At 35.3% G+C, this 13,521-nt stretch overlaps 2 protein-coding genes across 5 annotated transcripts; one reads left to right on the top strand and one right to left on the bottom strand.

Moving 5' to 3' along the window:
• Positions 1 to 139: 139 nt before the first annotated feature.
• LOC122844554 (serine protease FAM111A-like) lies at positions 140 to 4,775 on the bottom strand. Of its 4 annotated transcripts, XM_044140136.1 has the most exons (5): positions 4,010 to 4,509; positions 3,685 to 3,902; positions 3,523 to 3,579; positions 3,137 to 3,189; positions 140 to 2,978 (listed from the first exon to the last, which is right to left on the bottom strand). In XM_044140136.1, exons 4-5 carry the CDS (start codon positions 3,173 to 3,175, stop codon positions 1,143 to 1,145), a joined length of 1,875 nt encoding a protein of 624 aa, XP_043996071.1. In that variant the 5' UTR covers positions 3,176 to 3,189; positions 3,523 to 3,579; positions 3,685 to 3,902; positions 4,010 to 4,509; the 3' UTR covers positions 140 to 1,142. The 4 variants fall into 4 exon arrangements, with proteins under 4 accessions (XP_043996071.1, XP_043996070.1, XP_043996073.1 ...); XM_044140135.1 differs by lacking the exons at positions 3,685 to 3,902; positions 4,010 to 4,509 and adding an exon at positions 4,679 to 4,775; XM_044140138.1 differs by lacking the exons at positions 3,685 to 3,902; positions 4,010 to 4,509 and adding an exon at positions 4,679 to 4,775 and having other exon boundaries at positions 3,142 to 3,189.
• A 969-nt stretch (positions 4,776 to 5,744) lies between these two features.
• Positions 5,745 to 12,086, top strand: asl (argininosuccinate lyase). The gene is made up of 16 exons (XM_044140134.1): positions 5,745 to 5,921; positions 6,097 to 6,291; positions 7,645 to 7,728; positions 7,887 to 7,943; positions 8,029 to 8,126; positions 8,199 to 8,276; positions 8,379 to 8,456; positions 8,541 to 8,593; positions 8,670 to 8,732; positions 8,828 to 8,942; positions 10,080 to 10,164; positions 10,460 to 10,519; positions 10,610 to 10,693; positions 11,149 to 11,229; positions 11,452 to 11,558; positions 11,741 to 12,086. Exons 1-16 carry the CDS (start codon positions 5,907 to 5,909, stop codon positions 11,880 to 11,882), a joined length of 1,395 nt encoding a protein of 464 aa, XP_043996069.1. The 5' UTR covers positions 5,745 to 5,906; the 3' UTR covers positions 11,883 to 12,086.
• The last annotated feature ends 1,435 nt before the right edge of the window (positions 12,087 to 13,521 follow it).

The following is a 13,521-nucleotide window of genomic DNA, read 5'->3' as shown; positions in this document are numbered from 1 at the left end:
TTATATATATATATATATATATATATATATATATATATATATATATATATATATATATATATATATATATATATATTTCATTTGAAAACAATTTATTTTTCTCCAGTTTCTTACTGTTGCTCAGTCACATAAAATTGCAAAAAAGTAGCAGAAAGTTTTTAATTTTAAGATGACAAGGTGTGAAATTTTCAAGGCATGTGAATAGTTTTACAAACCATAGCACCTTAAATGTGTCTTTAAACAGAAAAATTATCTAAATATAAAGTTTGCGATTTCTGCTAAACATACAAAGACATAATTTCACAGCACACATTTATCTTTATGAAATGTCCCATAAAGCTTTATGTCAATATTTTTAAAAGAAAAAATAATATATAAAATAAATTGTTTTATACTAAATAATGAGACATGAAGATATATAATCAGACTCCTTCCAAAAATAAAGTCTAAGAAAAGAAAAAAAGCCAAAGATCCAAACAGTGATAAATTATTGCTCATTCTAAATTGTAGTGAACTACGAATGCAAGTATATAAAATGTCAGCAGCCAAAGAAATACAATCATATTACTGCACAACTTTGGAAATGTCAAAAGAAGTAAAATACAACTAGGCCATCAGAAGCATTTTCTCCAGAAAGGACAGGAAAAAACGCTTTTTTGAAATTTAAAATGAACCATTATAAGGATATTCTTTTACCTTAAAAGTATTTCACAGATATCCAAGAATCACATCAACATATTCTTGGATATCTGGATATACATATAAAAATATATTAGTATATACAAGGAAATTTATCAAATTTTGAAAGATGAGAATTTCATTCAATGTTATTTTATTACCCAGTAAGTCCCCAAATGAGACACAGTATTGAAAGTGCTTTAAAATGAAAGAACATACAGTGAAACATACAGTTTTATTTCATTCTCACATTGTATTATAGTTCATTTTAAATTAAATGAGTGACTATAATATTTGGTTCATTTTCACATTTACCTTCAAAAAACTGAATCTAGATGTGTTATCTACAAAAAGCATGTGTACATGATTTTAAGTTGTTTAATAATAAAATAAAAACATGAGAAAAAAAGGATCCCTAAATAAAACCGTAAGGAATTTTTGTCAGCACTTTATCAAAGGCATATTTAGGAAATCTCCATCGGGACATGCTCGTGTTTTTGACTGAAGAACTTCAAAAATTTGTTTAAAGCCACGTCATTCAAATTACTAACAGTAAGCAAATTGTTGACTGTATTTTTAAACTCTATGAGATTTTCTTTTTCAACCAGATTCTTTACGCCTTCCATAACGATTTCGTGACGAGCGTACCTGAAAGCCAAGTATTCCTTTAACACAGGAATCTTCTCTCTCACTACCATCTGGATAACGAGGCGCTCTATAATGCCTAGCAAAGGATGAGCAAACTCTATCACACTTTTGGTTTCACCGTTGGCAGAACGGTAGATGTACCCCCCTGAATGCATCGCCACAACATTGCAGTGCTTATCAAAAACAGGAGAACCAGAGGAGGCATAGTAAAAGCAGGATTCGTATGTAAGAAAATATTTTCGGTGAACAGATGTTGCTACACCTTCAAAAAAAGAGCGACTAACGAACTGAACTGGGCCCTGATTCTCCCTGTAGTGTCTTTCAACAATATGAAGGCGATTTTGAGAGGGAACAATCAGACATGGATCTGTTTTCTTCACTCCTCCCTCTGGATGTCCAATGATGCAAATTCCACCATCTTTGGGAGGAAAGCCAATATGCTCTAACAGACCAGGAGGGAGCCCCTGGTGATCACTGAGCTTTAACAAAGCCCAGTCACCACAGGCCACATCAGGGTTCATCTCAAAGCAAACAAGCTCCAACACATCCAGTGCTCCTTCAGCCTGATCCACACTTTCATAAGAGAAGTGTACAGAGACTCTCTCGTTTAATTGGCACCTGTTTTCATCATAAATATCTTGAACAACATGGCCATTAGTGAAGACGTAGTTACTAAACAGGAGGAACCCACTTCCGGCTGGATGGCCATTTATTCTCACCTGACAGACTGAATCACTGTAACACATCAGCCTTTTCATGGTTCTCACCTCATTGCACATCTGAGTACTCTGACCAAAGTCCACACGGAACAGATTCTGGAAATGAGACAGCATAGGAACCTGAGTTTTTATGCCTTTCAAAAATTCCTCAAACTGGAAACATAACTGGTTCTGTGTCCTTTTTGAATTGGGTATTTCTAGCATTAAATTTCTTGGTGTCATTTCCTCTTTGGGCTCCAGTTTCTGTTTTACTGTGATGTTATTCTCTGCCTCAGACTGACCCTGGTCTTCATTTGACATCAGATATGCTTCATCAAGGCTACCAGGCAAACTCAGTGGTGGATCTGACTTGTCTAGCAAAATAATCTGGAATGTTTCATCATTGAGCTCATCAACAGGGTTAGAGAGCTCCGTTATTACTGAAGTGCTTTTATTAGAAAGCACAAAGTTCTTCTTAAATATGGAGCTGTGAAGACGTCCATCTCGTTTCAGAGCCACCTTCACTCGCTCTCCTTTGTAAGCATAAACAGAAATTTCTTGGAATGCTCGCAGAGCTGAGTTTTTCATGATTCTAACTATATTTTTACCTCCCTTTGTCAACACATGGAACATTACAAAGTTAGAAGGCAGTTTGTTCCTGCAGAGAGAAACATAGGCACCAACCGGTTTCTTTGGCCGCTCTACAGCTTTAACATATTTCACAGTCAAATGGTCTCCTTTTTTAATGAATGTGCAAGGCACGTGTGGACTGATGGCTTTTCCATCCCTTATAATAACAAGTTCTTTCTCTTTGTTCTTCTCTGCCATTTTTGCAAATTTGGGGCTCTTCTTCAGTGACGTCTCTACAGTCCCAGCTTTATTGCAGGTCATGTTGTTGAAATTTTTCTCATTGCATCTCCACAAAAATGAATGAGTCGGATGCACCTCTGAGTCCTATCAGAAGAAAAATTATATATAAACTTTAGTACCCGAATGTCAAACTGCTTTCCACATTCAAATCATCTGCGCAAAACTGCACTGTTATTGTTAACTTATCTTTTAAATGCTATATTAGAAAATAAATTGCATCAAATCTTTAAAGCACTGCATACAGTACGCGGCAGAGGAGTTCCATCATTCTGGTTGGCCATGGTTTTTTTTTTCTCTGGAAAATAGAAAACAATAATAAAGTTAGTTCTTCAGGTTTATTTGTCATTGATTGCAGTGTTCAAAATTACATCACAAGTACATTAAAGAATGTGACTAAACAGATTTAGTTTCCAATGTCTTAAAGTTAAGGATAATCTGACCAAAAAGACATCAGATTTTTTGTGTGCAATTTCTCCAGTTGTTCGCTGTCCTCAGTAATTATAAACAGGATAAATTAAGTCAGGACTCTAAATACTTTTACTCAAAGCTGTTGCTATCTTTAAAATAAACTACTGTTCAGTACAAGGATCTGGTCACAATATGAAGAAAGCATGGATTAAACATTTACCCTTGTCAGGAATGAGAATGCTGCTGGATCTTGGTGAGGCTGTAGTGTGTATTTCCCCTGTTAAGTGACAAAAGAAAGTATATTTTTATTCCAATAAAAAAATCAATATAGAGCACTGATAACTATACGTACTTTCATTATTAGAAAATGTGAAAAACACACCTCAAAACTGCATAACAAAAGTTAGTGTAGACCCCCGGAAAAATGCACTATGACCACGACTTAAAAGCAGAACAAAAACACAGCTTTATTAAAGAAAAACCTGCGCAGGCGAGATGATGTGTGCAGCCAGACGCTATCAGACAAACTCTCTCAATACATCATACAGAACATCAGTTTTATACAGATCTTTAGACGCCTAGGTGGCACGAAACCCATACCTACATATCAAATAAAACAACACCTCTTAGAACAAAGGTCAAGCGGAACATCATGACAAATCTTATGCACAAAGTAAAGTGTGGTTTCCGATAACAGCTTTACTCACTTCACACCCCGAGAGTTCAATTGTTTAGACAGAGCAGGTGCAAATACTCTTCTATCTTTGTCAGCAGCCAGGTGTCTGTACTAGTTGTTGGGCAGAAATACATTCAAAATGGAACAAGCTTTGAAACCTCAAACTGATTTACAAAAGGTTGGCGTTTCCTGTCAGCGTCTTCCTGTATGAGGAAGATACAGCTCCAAACAGAAAGGCACCTTAACTTTAATAAGTAAGACACATATAATAAAAGTATACTAATTGAATGAATAACCTGGTTAATAAAAGTAATAACAGTGTGAATAATTATTTCATTCCACATAAGCTAATTTAAAAGCTGAGGAAAATAACATCCCGTTACCTCGTTTTAAGAATCTAATATTTAGGCTTTTTGCTTTAAAATAAACTTGTAACGAACTCAAACTCCAGCCATCAAGGGACAGGGTCCTGCAACCTTAGATTTATTTCTGCTTCAGCAGACTTGGCTCCAATACTAGCTCATTAGCAGAGCTCTGTAGTAGAGCTTGACAGCATGCTGGTGACGCAGTTTTATTTAATCGAAGTGTGGATAATACAAGGGACACATCTAAAAGTTGCTGGACTCTGGCTGTCGATTAATGGATTTTGAAACCACTGCTTTATACAATATGTGATCGGTGAAAAACGAGCCAAGCTTACCTTAAATTATTGACTCGAAACAAGAAACACTTCAAATGACGGCAGTTTTCGCGCGCGTTTCTTCTTCTTCTGGTTCTATTTTTCTTCCCTTCTAAACAAGAATGAGGGAACTACTGCCCCCAACTGGTGCAGTGAGCTGCACACAGACATTTTCAATACTTCACACTTTTTTTTCTCTATTTTTTTTTTTACAGTTTTTGTTAAGGAAATCGAACTACGTTTATCCTCTATTTCCAAGAGTACAGTCAAAAAAGCTGTAAACACATATGAATGTTGTATACCTCTGAATTTGTTTTGTCTGTAATATCTGTTTTGTACTTTTTTGCTTTCATAGGAATGTATTTACTGTTGAAGCCTACACTCCTGGCATACTTTTTCATATTTGGTGTTTCGTTTTTCTGAGTACATTGACCTAATCTGAAATCTGTCAGTTATTTTCAGCAATAAAACTGTAAGCTGCAATTTTAATGTTAATTTGCTTAAATTGTATAATTTCCATGTTCTGAACAAGGACATTTTAATATATGTTTCCATATATATGAAACCAGAAAGTCTTTAACTGAGTTTATTCCTGTCATTATTGGCAACAAATCATGTAGATTTGGAAACATTTGCTCTTTATTTGCCAGAGTTGGATGAACAAAATATTTTAGCTGTCTGAAATTACCTGTTCCCTCTGTAATATGGGAATTAATTATTTTTTTCAAAAACTCTTTAACTGTATTTATTTCTAACAAAAAATCCTATATATTTGAAAACATTTACTCTTTTTTTCTCAAAAATGTTATATGGGGGAAAAAAATCATTCTATGTTTTTCAGATAAAAAAATAAAATAAATAAATAAATAAATAAATAAATAAATAAACAAACACGTGTTTGCCATTGTTAATCTTTTTTAGATACATTTTTTGTTTAAATGTTGACACGCTAATTTACAGATATTTTCCCAGAAATTAAATAGAAAAATATAATATTTAACAATATATCAAAACTATTATAAATTGACCCATTGCTAAAGCCATTAACACTAGCACCTTATTCAAAGAAAGAAACACTGCTCTCTTCCTGTTTTTCCGGGCTGTTACCTAGCAACAGAAGACGCATTGACGTCTCTGCTGACGCTCCTTAAAGCGACACCTATTTGTACGGACCCTTGGCTTCTACCCGTCCCACAGCGAACAACTATTCCCAGTTACGACTCTATAAATCTCCAGGGAGGACTAAAATATGGCCAACACTGAGGTACGATTCAGCTGAAGAGACAACCAACACTTGTTCCGATGTTGTTCTCACAGTCAGCTGGACTTTATCAAAACACGCTGTTGTTTTCACCGAAAGCGAACCTCATAGCTAGCTGTTAACTGACTAAAGCTATATTTTTTCCACCTCATTTGCTGCTCTTTTGCTTGTTCTACAGGGAAGCAAGCTGTGGGGAGGCCGTTTCGTGGGAGATACCGACCCAATCATGGAGAAATTCAATGCGTCCATCACCTATGACCAGAGGATGTGGGATGCTGATATCCGAGGGAGCAAGGCGTATGTCAAAGCTTTGGAAAAGGCCAAGCTGGTCAGCACGGAGGAGATGGAGCAAATTCTGCAGGGGATGGACCAGGTATGGATAAACTGTCTGCTGGCTGTGCGTAACTGGATTTTATAATAGACAGAGTTAGGTAGTAACTATATATATTTACTTAAGTATCGCTACTTTTACTTAAGTAATATTTCTGGATACTCTGTTCACTAAATGGAGAACAAGTTTGTTTTAACCAACAATTATTAGACACCAGAGTTGGATAGTTACAAGTTACATTTACTCAATTACATTTACCTGAGTAACTTTTAAAAAAGTATTTCAGGAGTATTTTTACATCGCTGTACTTTTTACCTTTACTTTAGTAATATATGGACAGTACGATTACTATGTTAAAACTTGCAGAAGATTGGTTCTGTGCATAGTTGTCTGGTGGCTCTGGTTAATAGATGACAGCTGAGAATGTGCCCTGGTGCAGGATTCCTGATTCCTGCTGAGCCAGTTGCATACAATAGTGTCATCATGTGACAGGTGTCAGCTGGCTTTGGTCTCATACTAGTGTTTGCTTCATCAGTGCAAGTAACACTGGAAAAACCAACTATCCGGCCTGCTTAGCAGAATTTGAAAAATTTAGCTAATTATAGATGCGTTTTATAATTATTTAATGTCATTATAGTTTAAAGGGGCATTATATATTTTTAGTTTTACATCATTTTCTAATATTATTCCTGCATCAAAAACATACCTGGAATGCTGCTCTGATTCTTTCATGGATATCTGAGAAATACTTTAGTTTCTATAGCAACCATTCAGCTGTGCAAAACGCCTGGGTGGACATGGCTCCACCTTTGAGATTGAAGCTCCTCCTCAGAGCTGCAGTTTCCAAGCTTCAGAGCTTCCGCCTCACAGAGCAGCCCTACCAAATTCAGTTCCTTCAGACTAGCCAGTAGCAATTAGAGAACATCTGGTGGAATTGTGCATCTGCTGAGCTCAATATACGTGCTACTTCTCAGTGAAATGCTGGTAATAACGTTGTTAAATGGTGACTAGAAGATTGATGTTGTGATTACATCCAGTTTTGGAAAGAGCAAGAGCTTCTTAAAAAGACAGAAGCCCAATTTTAATTTACAAAGTCAAATTGGCTTTTGGTCACATTTGTATATTATAAAATATAATATATTATAAAGTATAACATGCAGTATATTAGTATACTGTCATAAAGTATATTATAACGTATAACAAAGTATAAAGTATGTACTTTATACTTTGTTAAAGTATAAAGTATAACAAAGTGTAACTTACAAGACAAATGGGTCCAATAACCAGTTATACTGAATCCAGTTTAACTAATATTTTGTTTGAATCAGTTTGATTCATTCTAATTTCTATGAGAAAATAAACATTTAGTCATAGAACCCTCATTTTGCTCCACAGATTTCTGAAGAATGGTCTAAAGGTGCATTTTTGATTAAACCTGAAGATGAAGACATTCACACAGCCAACGAACGCAGGCTTAAGGTGATATGGAGCTTGTCTCTTTCAGGATGGTATTATAGATTAGCTGCCTAAAACTTGTCCAAACTACTGTTTACACTAAAGATATAATAATTAATTTAAAACTTATGTAAAAAAAAAAAGAAGTAAAATCAGTGTTGCTTTGTTGCTGGTTTGTCCAGGAACTGATTGGTGCTCCTGCAGGGAAGTTGCACACCGGTAGGAGTAGAAATGATCAGGTTTGTTTTTTCCATCATTGAATCTGTAGTAAAAGTTCGGCTGGATGTAAGTTATGAGACGGTTTGTTGTGTTTTATTTCAACAGGTGGTGACGGACATGAGGCTGTGGCTACGAGACGCCGTCGCTAAGCTAACAGCTAACTCCCTGCAGCTCATCTCCACCATGGTGGAGCGGGCAGCAGTGTAAGACCATTTTGAATGTAAATAAAGTTAATTTGTTTTATTTTACTTCATTAAACCTTTTGTAAATTACAGAGAAATTGACGTCCTTTTTCCTGGTTACACCCACATGCAGAGGGCTCAGCCAATCAGATGGAGCCACTGGATTCTGAGGTGTCCCTTTAATGATGAAATCCACTGAGTTTATGTTTAATTTTTTTAATGTTAATGGACATTCACCGTGTTTTTGTTTTTTTTCTCATTTCTTTCCCTCAGCTATGCTGTAGCTTTAAGCAGAGACGTGGAGCGGCTTCTGGAGATCAAGAAAAGAACAAATATTTTACCTCTTGGCAGGTGCAGTGGAAACACTTACCTCTGTTCTGTGATTTTCATTCACAGATGTGATGAAGCAACAAGAAATATTTGTTCTGTTTTCAGCGGCGCCATCGCTGGCACACCTTTTGACATCGACAGAGAACTACTGCGAACAGGTCAGATTAGTTTGAGAGTTGTGTTACTAATCCTAATAAAAAAATATGCTGAACATTTCTCCTTCTCTGGGTGTAGAGTTGGGATTTGATAGCATCAGCCTAAACAGTATGGATGCCACAGGACAGAGAGACTTTGTTGGTATGTTAACTGTATATTTCAGCTTTTGAACATAAGCTATTATTTTAAGTGAGGCCTCCTCATATTTGTGTTTTAAAGTACTTGTCTTTTTAAAGCGGAGTTCTTGTTCTGGGCTTCACTGTGTTTGACCCACCTTAGTAAGATGGCCGAGGATCTCATGCTGTATAGCACTAAGGAGTACTCTTTCGTCACACTCTCCGATGCCTACAGGTAAACTTTGTTTTGTTTTTGTTGTTTTTTTTTGTTTTTTTTTTTGCTTTAGTTTGTCAAAAGTCTTCACAAATGTGAATTAAATCTAGACAAAGTTTCATTTATACAAATAATGGTGGTGAGGTTTGACCTGCAGATTCTGATCTGGACATATTCTAAAAATTAGGACTAAACAACATTTTTGATTTTTTTAAAAAAGAGCCTGCTTCATAATCCAGCAAAAAATGAAAGTCTTGTGGATTTTTCCTTACCTCGTTCATTGTCATATTGGCAAAAATAAAACCAAATAAAACCTAAAATACTATAATTTAAGTATGTATGAGTTATTTTTTCTTATTATTTATTGCCAAAATGTACAGACGAACTGCTGCAGTAGAAATAAACAATAGCTTTTTTTGTTGTTGTTGTACATGTACCTAAGGAGCAAAATTTATTTTAATCCACTAAGGATGCCTTAGTTGATTGAGTTGAAAGGTTTTATACAACCTGTCTTTTACAAAATTGGCCTCAACATTTTGAATCCAGTGCTATATTCAGCATACACTGTGTAAAATATGCAGCTCAATTATAATAGTTAGGTTAATAAAATTACAAAATACTTTTTGAAATGTTTTCCTAAAGTACAATAAATTTAAGTTCTAAGAATTTTTACCCAGAAGAGGGATGGTTATTTGTGTCGATGTGACACTCCTTGTGAAGAACTATTGACTTTTATGTAAAACACTGTAAAAATTTTTTTTAGTTCAGTTTAAAGTTGTTTTAAAAATTGCTCAAATAAACTGTTGTGACATGATTGAGGTCACAACAATCAGATAACCTTTTGATATGTATACTTTCTACAAAGTATCAACGTGAAGATGCTAAAATTTTCTTAAATATAATCTATCCCTGTCTTCAAAACATATTAAAAAGTTTGTTTTGCATATAGGATGCATCTGTGAAATTAAATTATATTTTGTAAAATATTTATCTTACATCTGCCTGTTACTCCTAGAGTCAGTGTTAAGAACTATAGTTGCTTATAAATTGTATTTCTTGTCCTCTAATGCTTATTTTCTTTAAAAACTGCTTTAAAATGTTGCCCCTCTTCTGCAGCACTCTTCTTCTTCATCTTACATTTATTTGTGTGATTTGTAGCACAGGCAGCAGTTTGATGCCCCAGAAGAAGAATGCCGACAGTCTGGAGCTGATCAGGAGTAAAGCAGGTCGTGTCTTTGGCAGAGTAAGACAAAAGATTAGTTAAAAATCTACTTTATATTTGTTTTATTGTAGGACTGGTTTATGATCATTTGTAGAGAGAACAGCACAAACTCTAAATAAGAAGCATAATTTTAATGCTTACTTGGCTCATTCATTTCACCAAAGCTACTACACTCACTTTGAACTGTTGCTACAAATAATTAGAGGTATAAAAGCTTTTTCGCTTTCAGAAATAATTTTCTTCGGCACATGCAAACACCTGGTGTCCTGTCTGATTTCATAATGTTCTTCTGCAACCTGTTTTTGTTTTGTATTAGTGTGCAGGATTCATGATGACTCTGAAGGGTCTGCCCAGCACATATAACAAGGATCTGCAGGTTTAAAATTACAGATTTTCTAATATTATAACTTCACTTGAAGATTCAAATGTAACTGCCTGTTATGTTGTGGTTTCTGTATTTTTTCAGGAGGACAAAGAAGCCATGTTTGACTGCTATGATACTGTCCATGCTGTGCTGCAGGTGACAACTGGAGTCATGTCCACTCTAAAGGTGAAAACATAAAAAGAAAAACCAAGATAATCCAGAGAGTAGAGTTGAGACCCCAAAGATTAACAGAATCTATCAGTAACTGTACAATATGTTATTTACATCTATTTTTGTTTAAAGTTCCTGCAAGATATGCATATTGTGGAGGATCTGTCAGCTCTTATGGGGAATAAATGCTAATTCTGAAATATAAGCATAATCTCCAGGTTCTTTTTTAGCATTAAAGTTTTAAACAAAAAGTTATGATGCTTGAAATAGACACCGTTAAAAATGAAAATCCAGTTAAATATCTTGTCGAAAATTAATTTCAGGATAAAGACACCTTTTAAAAAACATTGTTAATCCTTCTGGATTTTATCTTAACATTACAAAGAATATTTTAAACAATAGTTGTGAAAGTTAGATTTATTATTTTTCTTTAAATAGTGAAATGTTAATTTGCTTCTCTTGTGTTTCAGATCAACCAGAGTGTAATGGAAGCTGCTCTCAGTCCCGACATGTTGGCCACAGATCTGGCCTACTACCTCGTGAGAAAAGGGGTGAGATGTTCCAACAATATTGTGTATTATAAAGTAACAGTAAAACATTGCAAAAAACACAAAATCTTACAAGTTTTAGTCTAATTTCTAGACTAAATTACTTGATTTAAGACATGTTAACTACAAACTAGTCCAAAATTTCTTGCTAATACTTTGTGTTTTTGCAGTGAATTAGTTTTATAAATTGTTCATCTTTATGTTTTGACACTGTTCTCATTCCAGGTGCCATTCAGAGAAGCCCATGGTCTCTCTGGAAAAGCTGTATTTACAGCTGAATCTAAAAATGTCTCCCTGAATCAACTGACTGAGGCGGACCTCACTGCTGTCAGGTAGTTGACACTTTTGTATGGATGCATAAATGTTTTTAATCAGAGGAAACATCAAATTAATAGCTAGAGGAATAAATCATTGTGGGTTTAACTATATAATAGAAGTTCTACATATATTTTGAATTCAAGCTTCCTTTTCTCTGTCTGTGTATGCCATGTGGATGCATGTGCGTGAACTTTAGCCCGTTGTTTGGAAGTGATGTGTCTTCGGTGTGGGACTACAGGAGCAGCGTGGAGCAGTACAGCACTTCTGGTGGAACATCGAAGAGCAGCGTCTCTGCCCAGGTGGAACACCTGAGGAACTGGCTGAAGACTCAGTCATAGTGAACTTTTCTCTGTGACCTCCTTCTGTCAGATTTGGGTCAAAGTGAATTACTCACACCTTAAATCACACTGCCTTTATAAGCTTGAACTCTATTTGCTTTAAGTGACTTTCATCTCAGGATACTTTTGTTGATCATGTATTCTTATCTGAGCAGTGATCAATAGGTAATGAAATAAAGGATAATGTTACAGACTTCACTCAAATAAAACCATGTGTGTTGATTTATTTTATTTCCAGCTTTATTTAGATCATCCACTGATGACTCTGCATCAATTCCCTCTACTATTTTGTGCCTGTTCCATTGCCCCGTCTTCCAATCTTTCCCCCATTTTATACCAATGTACTAAAACTAATAGTTAAGATATTTTATGTATTATGCAGTGGAGGACTGTCAGGGCCAGCATTGCCTTCTCTGCCAGCCCTTGAAAATTGAAAAGGTATAAAATGCTTTAATCATATTTAATTTGATCTATAGTTTAATTTTTACTTTACAAACGAGTTGCTTATTGGTATTATTGGGGTTTCACTTTTAATTTTCTACTCTAAAAAGTGCCTTAAACGCATCTGACAAGCAGCTCCTCCTCTGCTGTACAAATCCTGTTACCCTTGGTCAAAAATGCCATTTAACAGCCATAGTTGGCAAGACTGACAGCGTAGCGGCTAAAATCCTGTATTTTTGAACTCAAAATAAAATACTGTCCCTGGTGGCGATAAACACAGGAAAAGATAAATGGCTCCTACAGACAGAATTATCAGCCAATCAGAATTAACAGACAATGACTGTAGCGCTCAGAATGTTGTCATAATTTACAAAATGGCGGCCGCATTTGCTTCAACTCCGGTTGACCTAGTTGCTGACTTATTAAAATCTCTTTCAAGACGCTCTTTTACGGATAAAAAAAGAAATGACTAAAAATAGAAAACCCACACCAAACCTGGATTCACTAAAACAAACCAGTAAGAACTTTGTAAGGCATTTTAAAGACTGTAACTATGAGCGCTATGAGTGGCTAACAGCTAGCACTGAGCACAACAACCTGTGGATTTTATTTACCAATGATGGGTGAGTTTTTCCTTCCTCTGAAAATATTCAGACTTTACTGAATATTTTTTCTTTTATTTGTTCACGTGCGATTTGAGCAGTTTAGATTGAGTTTGAGCTTAGCCTTAACTGGGGAACATAGAAAAGTTTTGCTAAGTTATTGGCTGTTCAATTATGTGCGCTGTTGCCTGTCTATTTTGTTAAAATATATGTTGACATATTGCTTGATATATGCATTGATGCTTTAATTGGCATATTTTTATTTATTGGCATATTATTGGATATCTGTGGCTTAGTGTGGTGCATAGTTTTTGCATTGTCCTGCACAATGTGTGCATTGTTCAGGTAGGTGACGTTTATTGAAGGCCCTGACTGAAACCCCAAGGTATTATGGAGATAAAAAGTAAAGAAACAAAACTTAATTAAATTTATTTTCATCTACCTGCATGTCCACCTTTTGCAACGTTGTGGGATATTGTCCCTATCTCGAGCATTTTTTAGACTTAGATTTTGCATCATTTTATGAAAACACTGGATGAGAACCTTTTTCCTTTGGTTTTGGTTTTGATTCCCATTTGGTTCAATTGTCTAATAAA

The sequence above is a fragment of the Gambusia affinis genome, linkage group LG15 (genome assembly GCF_019740435.1).
Source record: "Gambusia affinis linkage group LG15, SWU_Gaff_1.0, whole genome shotgun sequence".
Lineage (NCBI taxonomy): Eukaryota > Metazoa > Chordata > Actinopteri > Cyprinodontiformes > Poeciliidae > Gambusia > Gambusia affinis.
The sequence above is the reverse complement of the archived record's forward strand: the minus strand, read 5'-3'. Positions and strand labels throughout refer to the sequence as shown.

Coding starts and splice junctions, on each gene's coding strand:
- LOC122844554 (XM_044140135.1), bottom strand. CDS start 3,175: ATGGCCAACCAGAATGATGGAACTCCTCTGCCGCGTACT. Junction 2,979..3,136: donor GAACTCCTCTGCCGCGTACT/GTATGCAGTGCT, acceptor TTCTTCTGATAG/GACTCAGAGGTGCATCCGAC.
- asl (XM_044140134.1), top strand. Junction 8,127..8,198: donor ATGGTGGAGCGGGCAGCAGT/GTAAGACCATTT, acceptor TGTAAATTACAG/AGAAATTGACGTCCTTTTTC. Junction 11,559..11,740: donor GCGGACCTCACTGCTGTCAG/GTAGTTGACACT, acceptor CGTGAACTTTAG/CCCGTTGTTTGGAAGTGATG.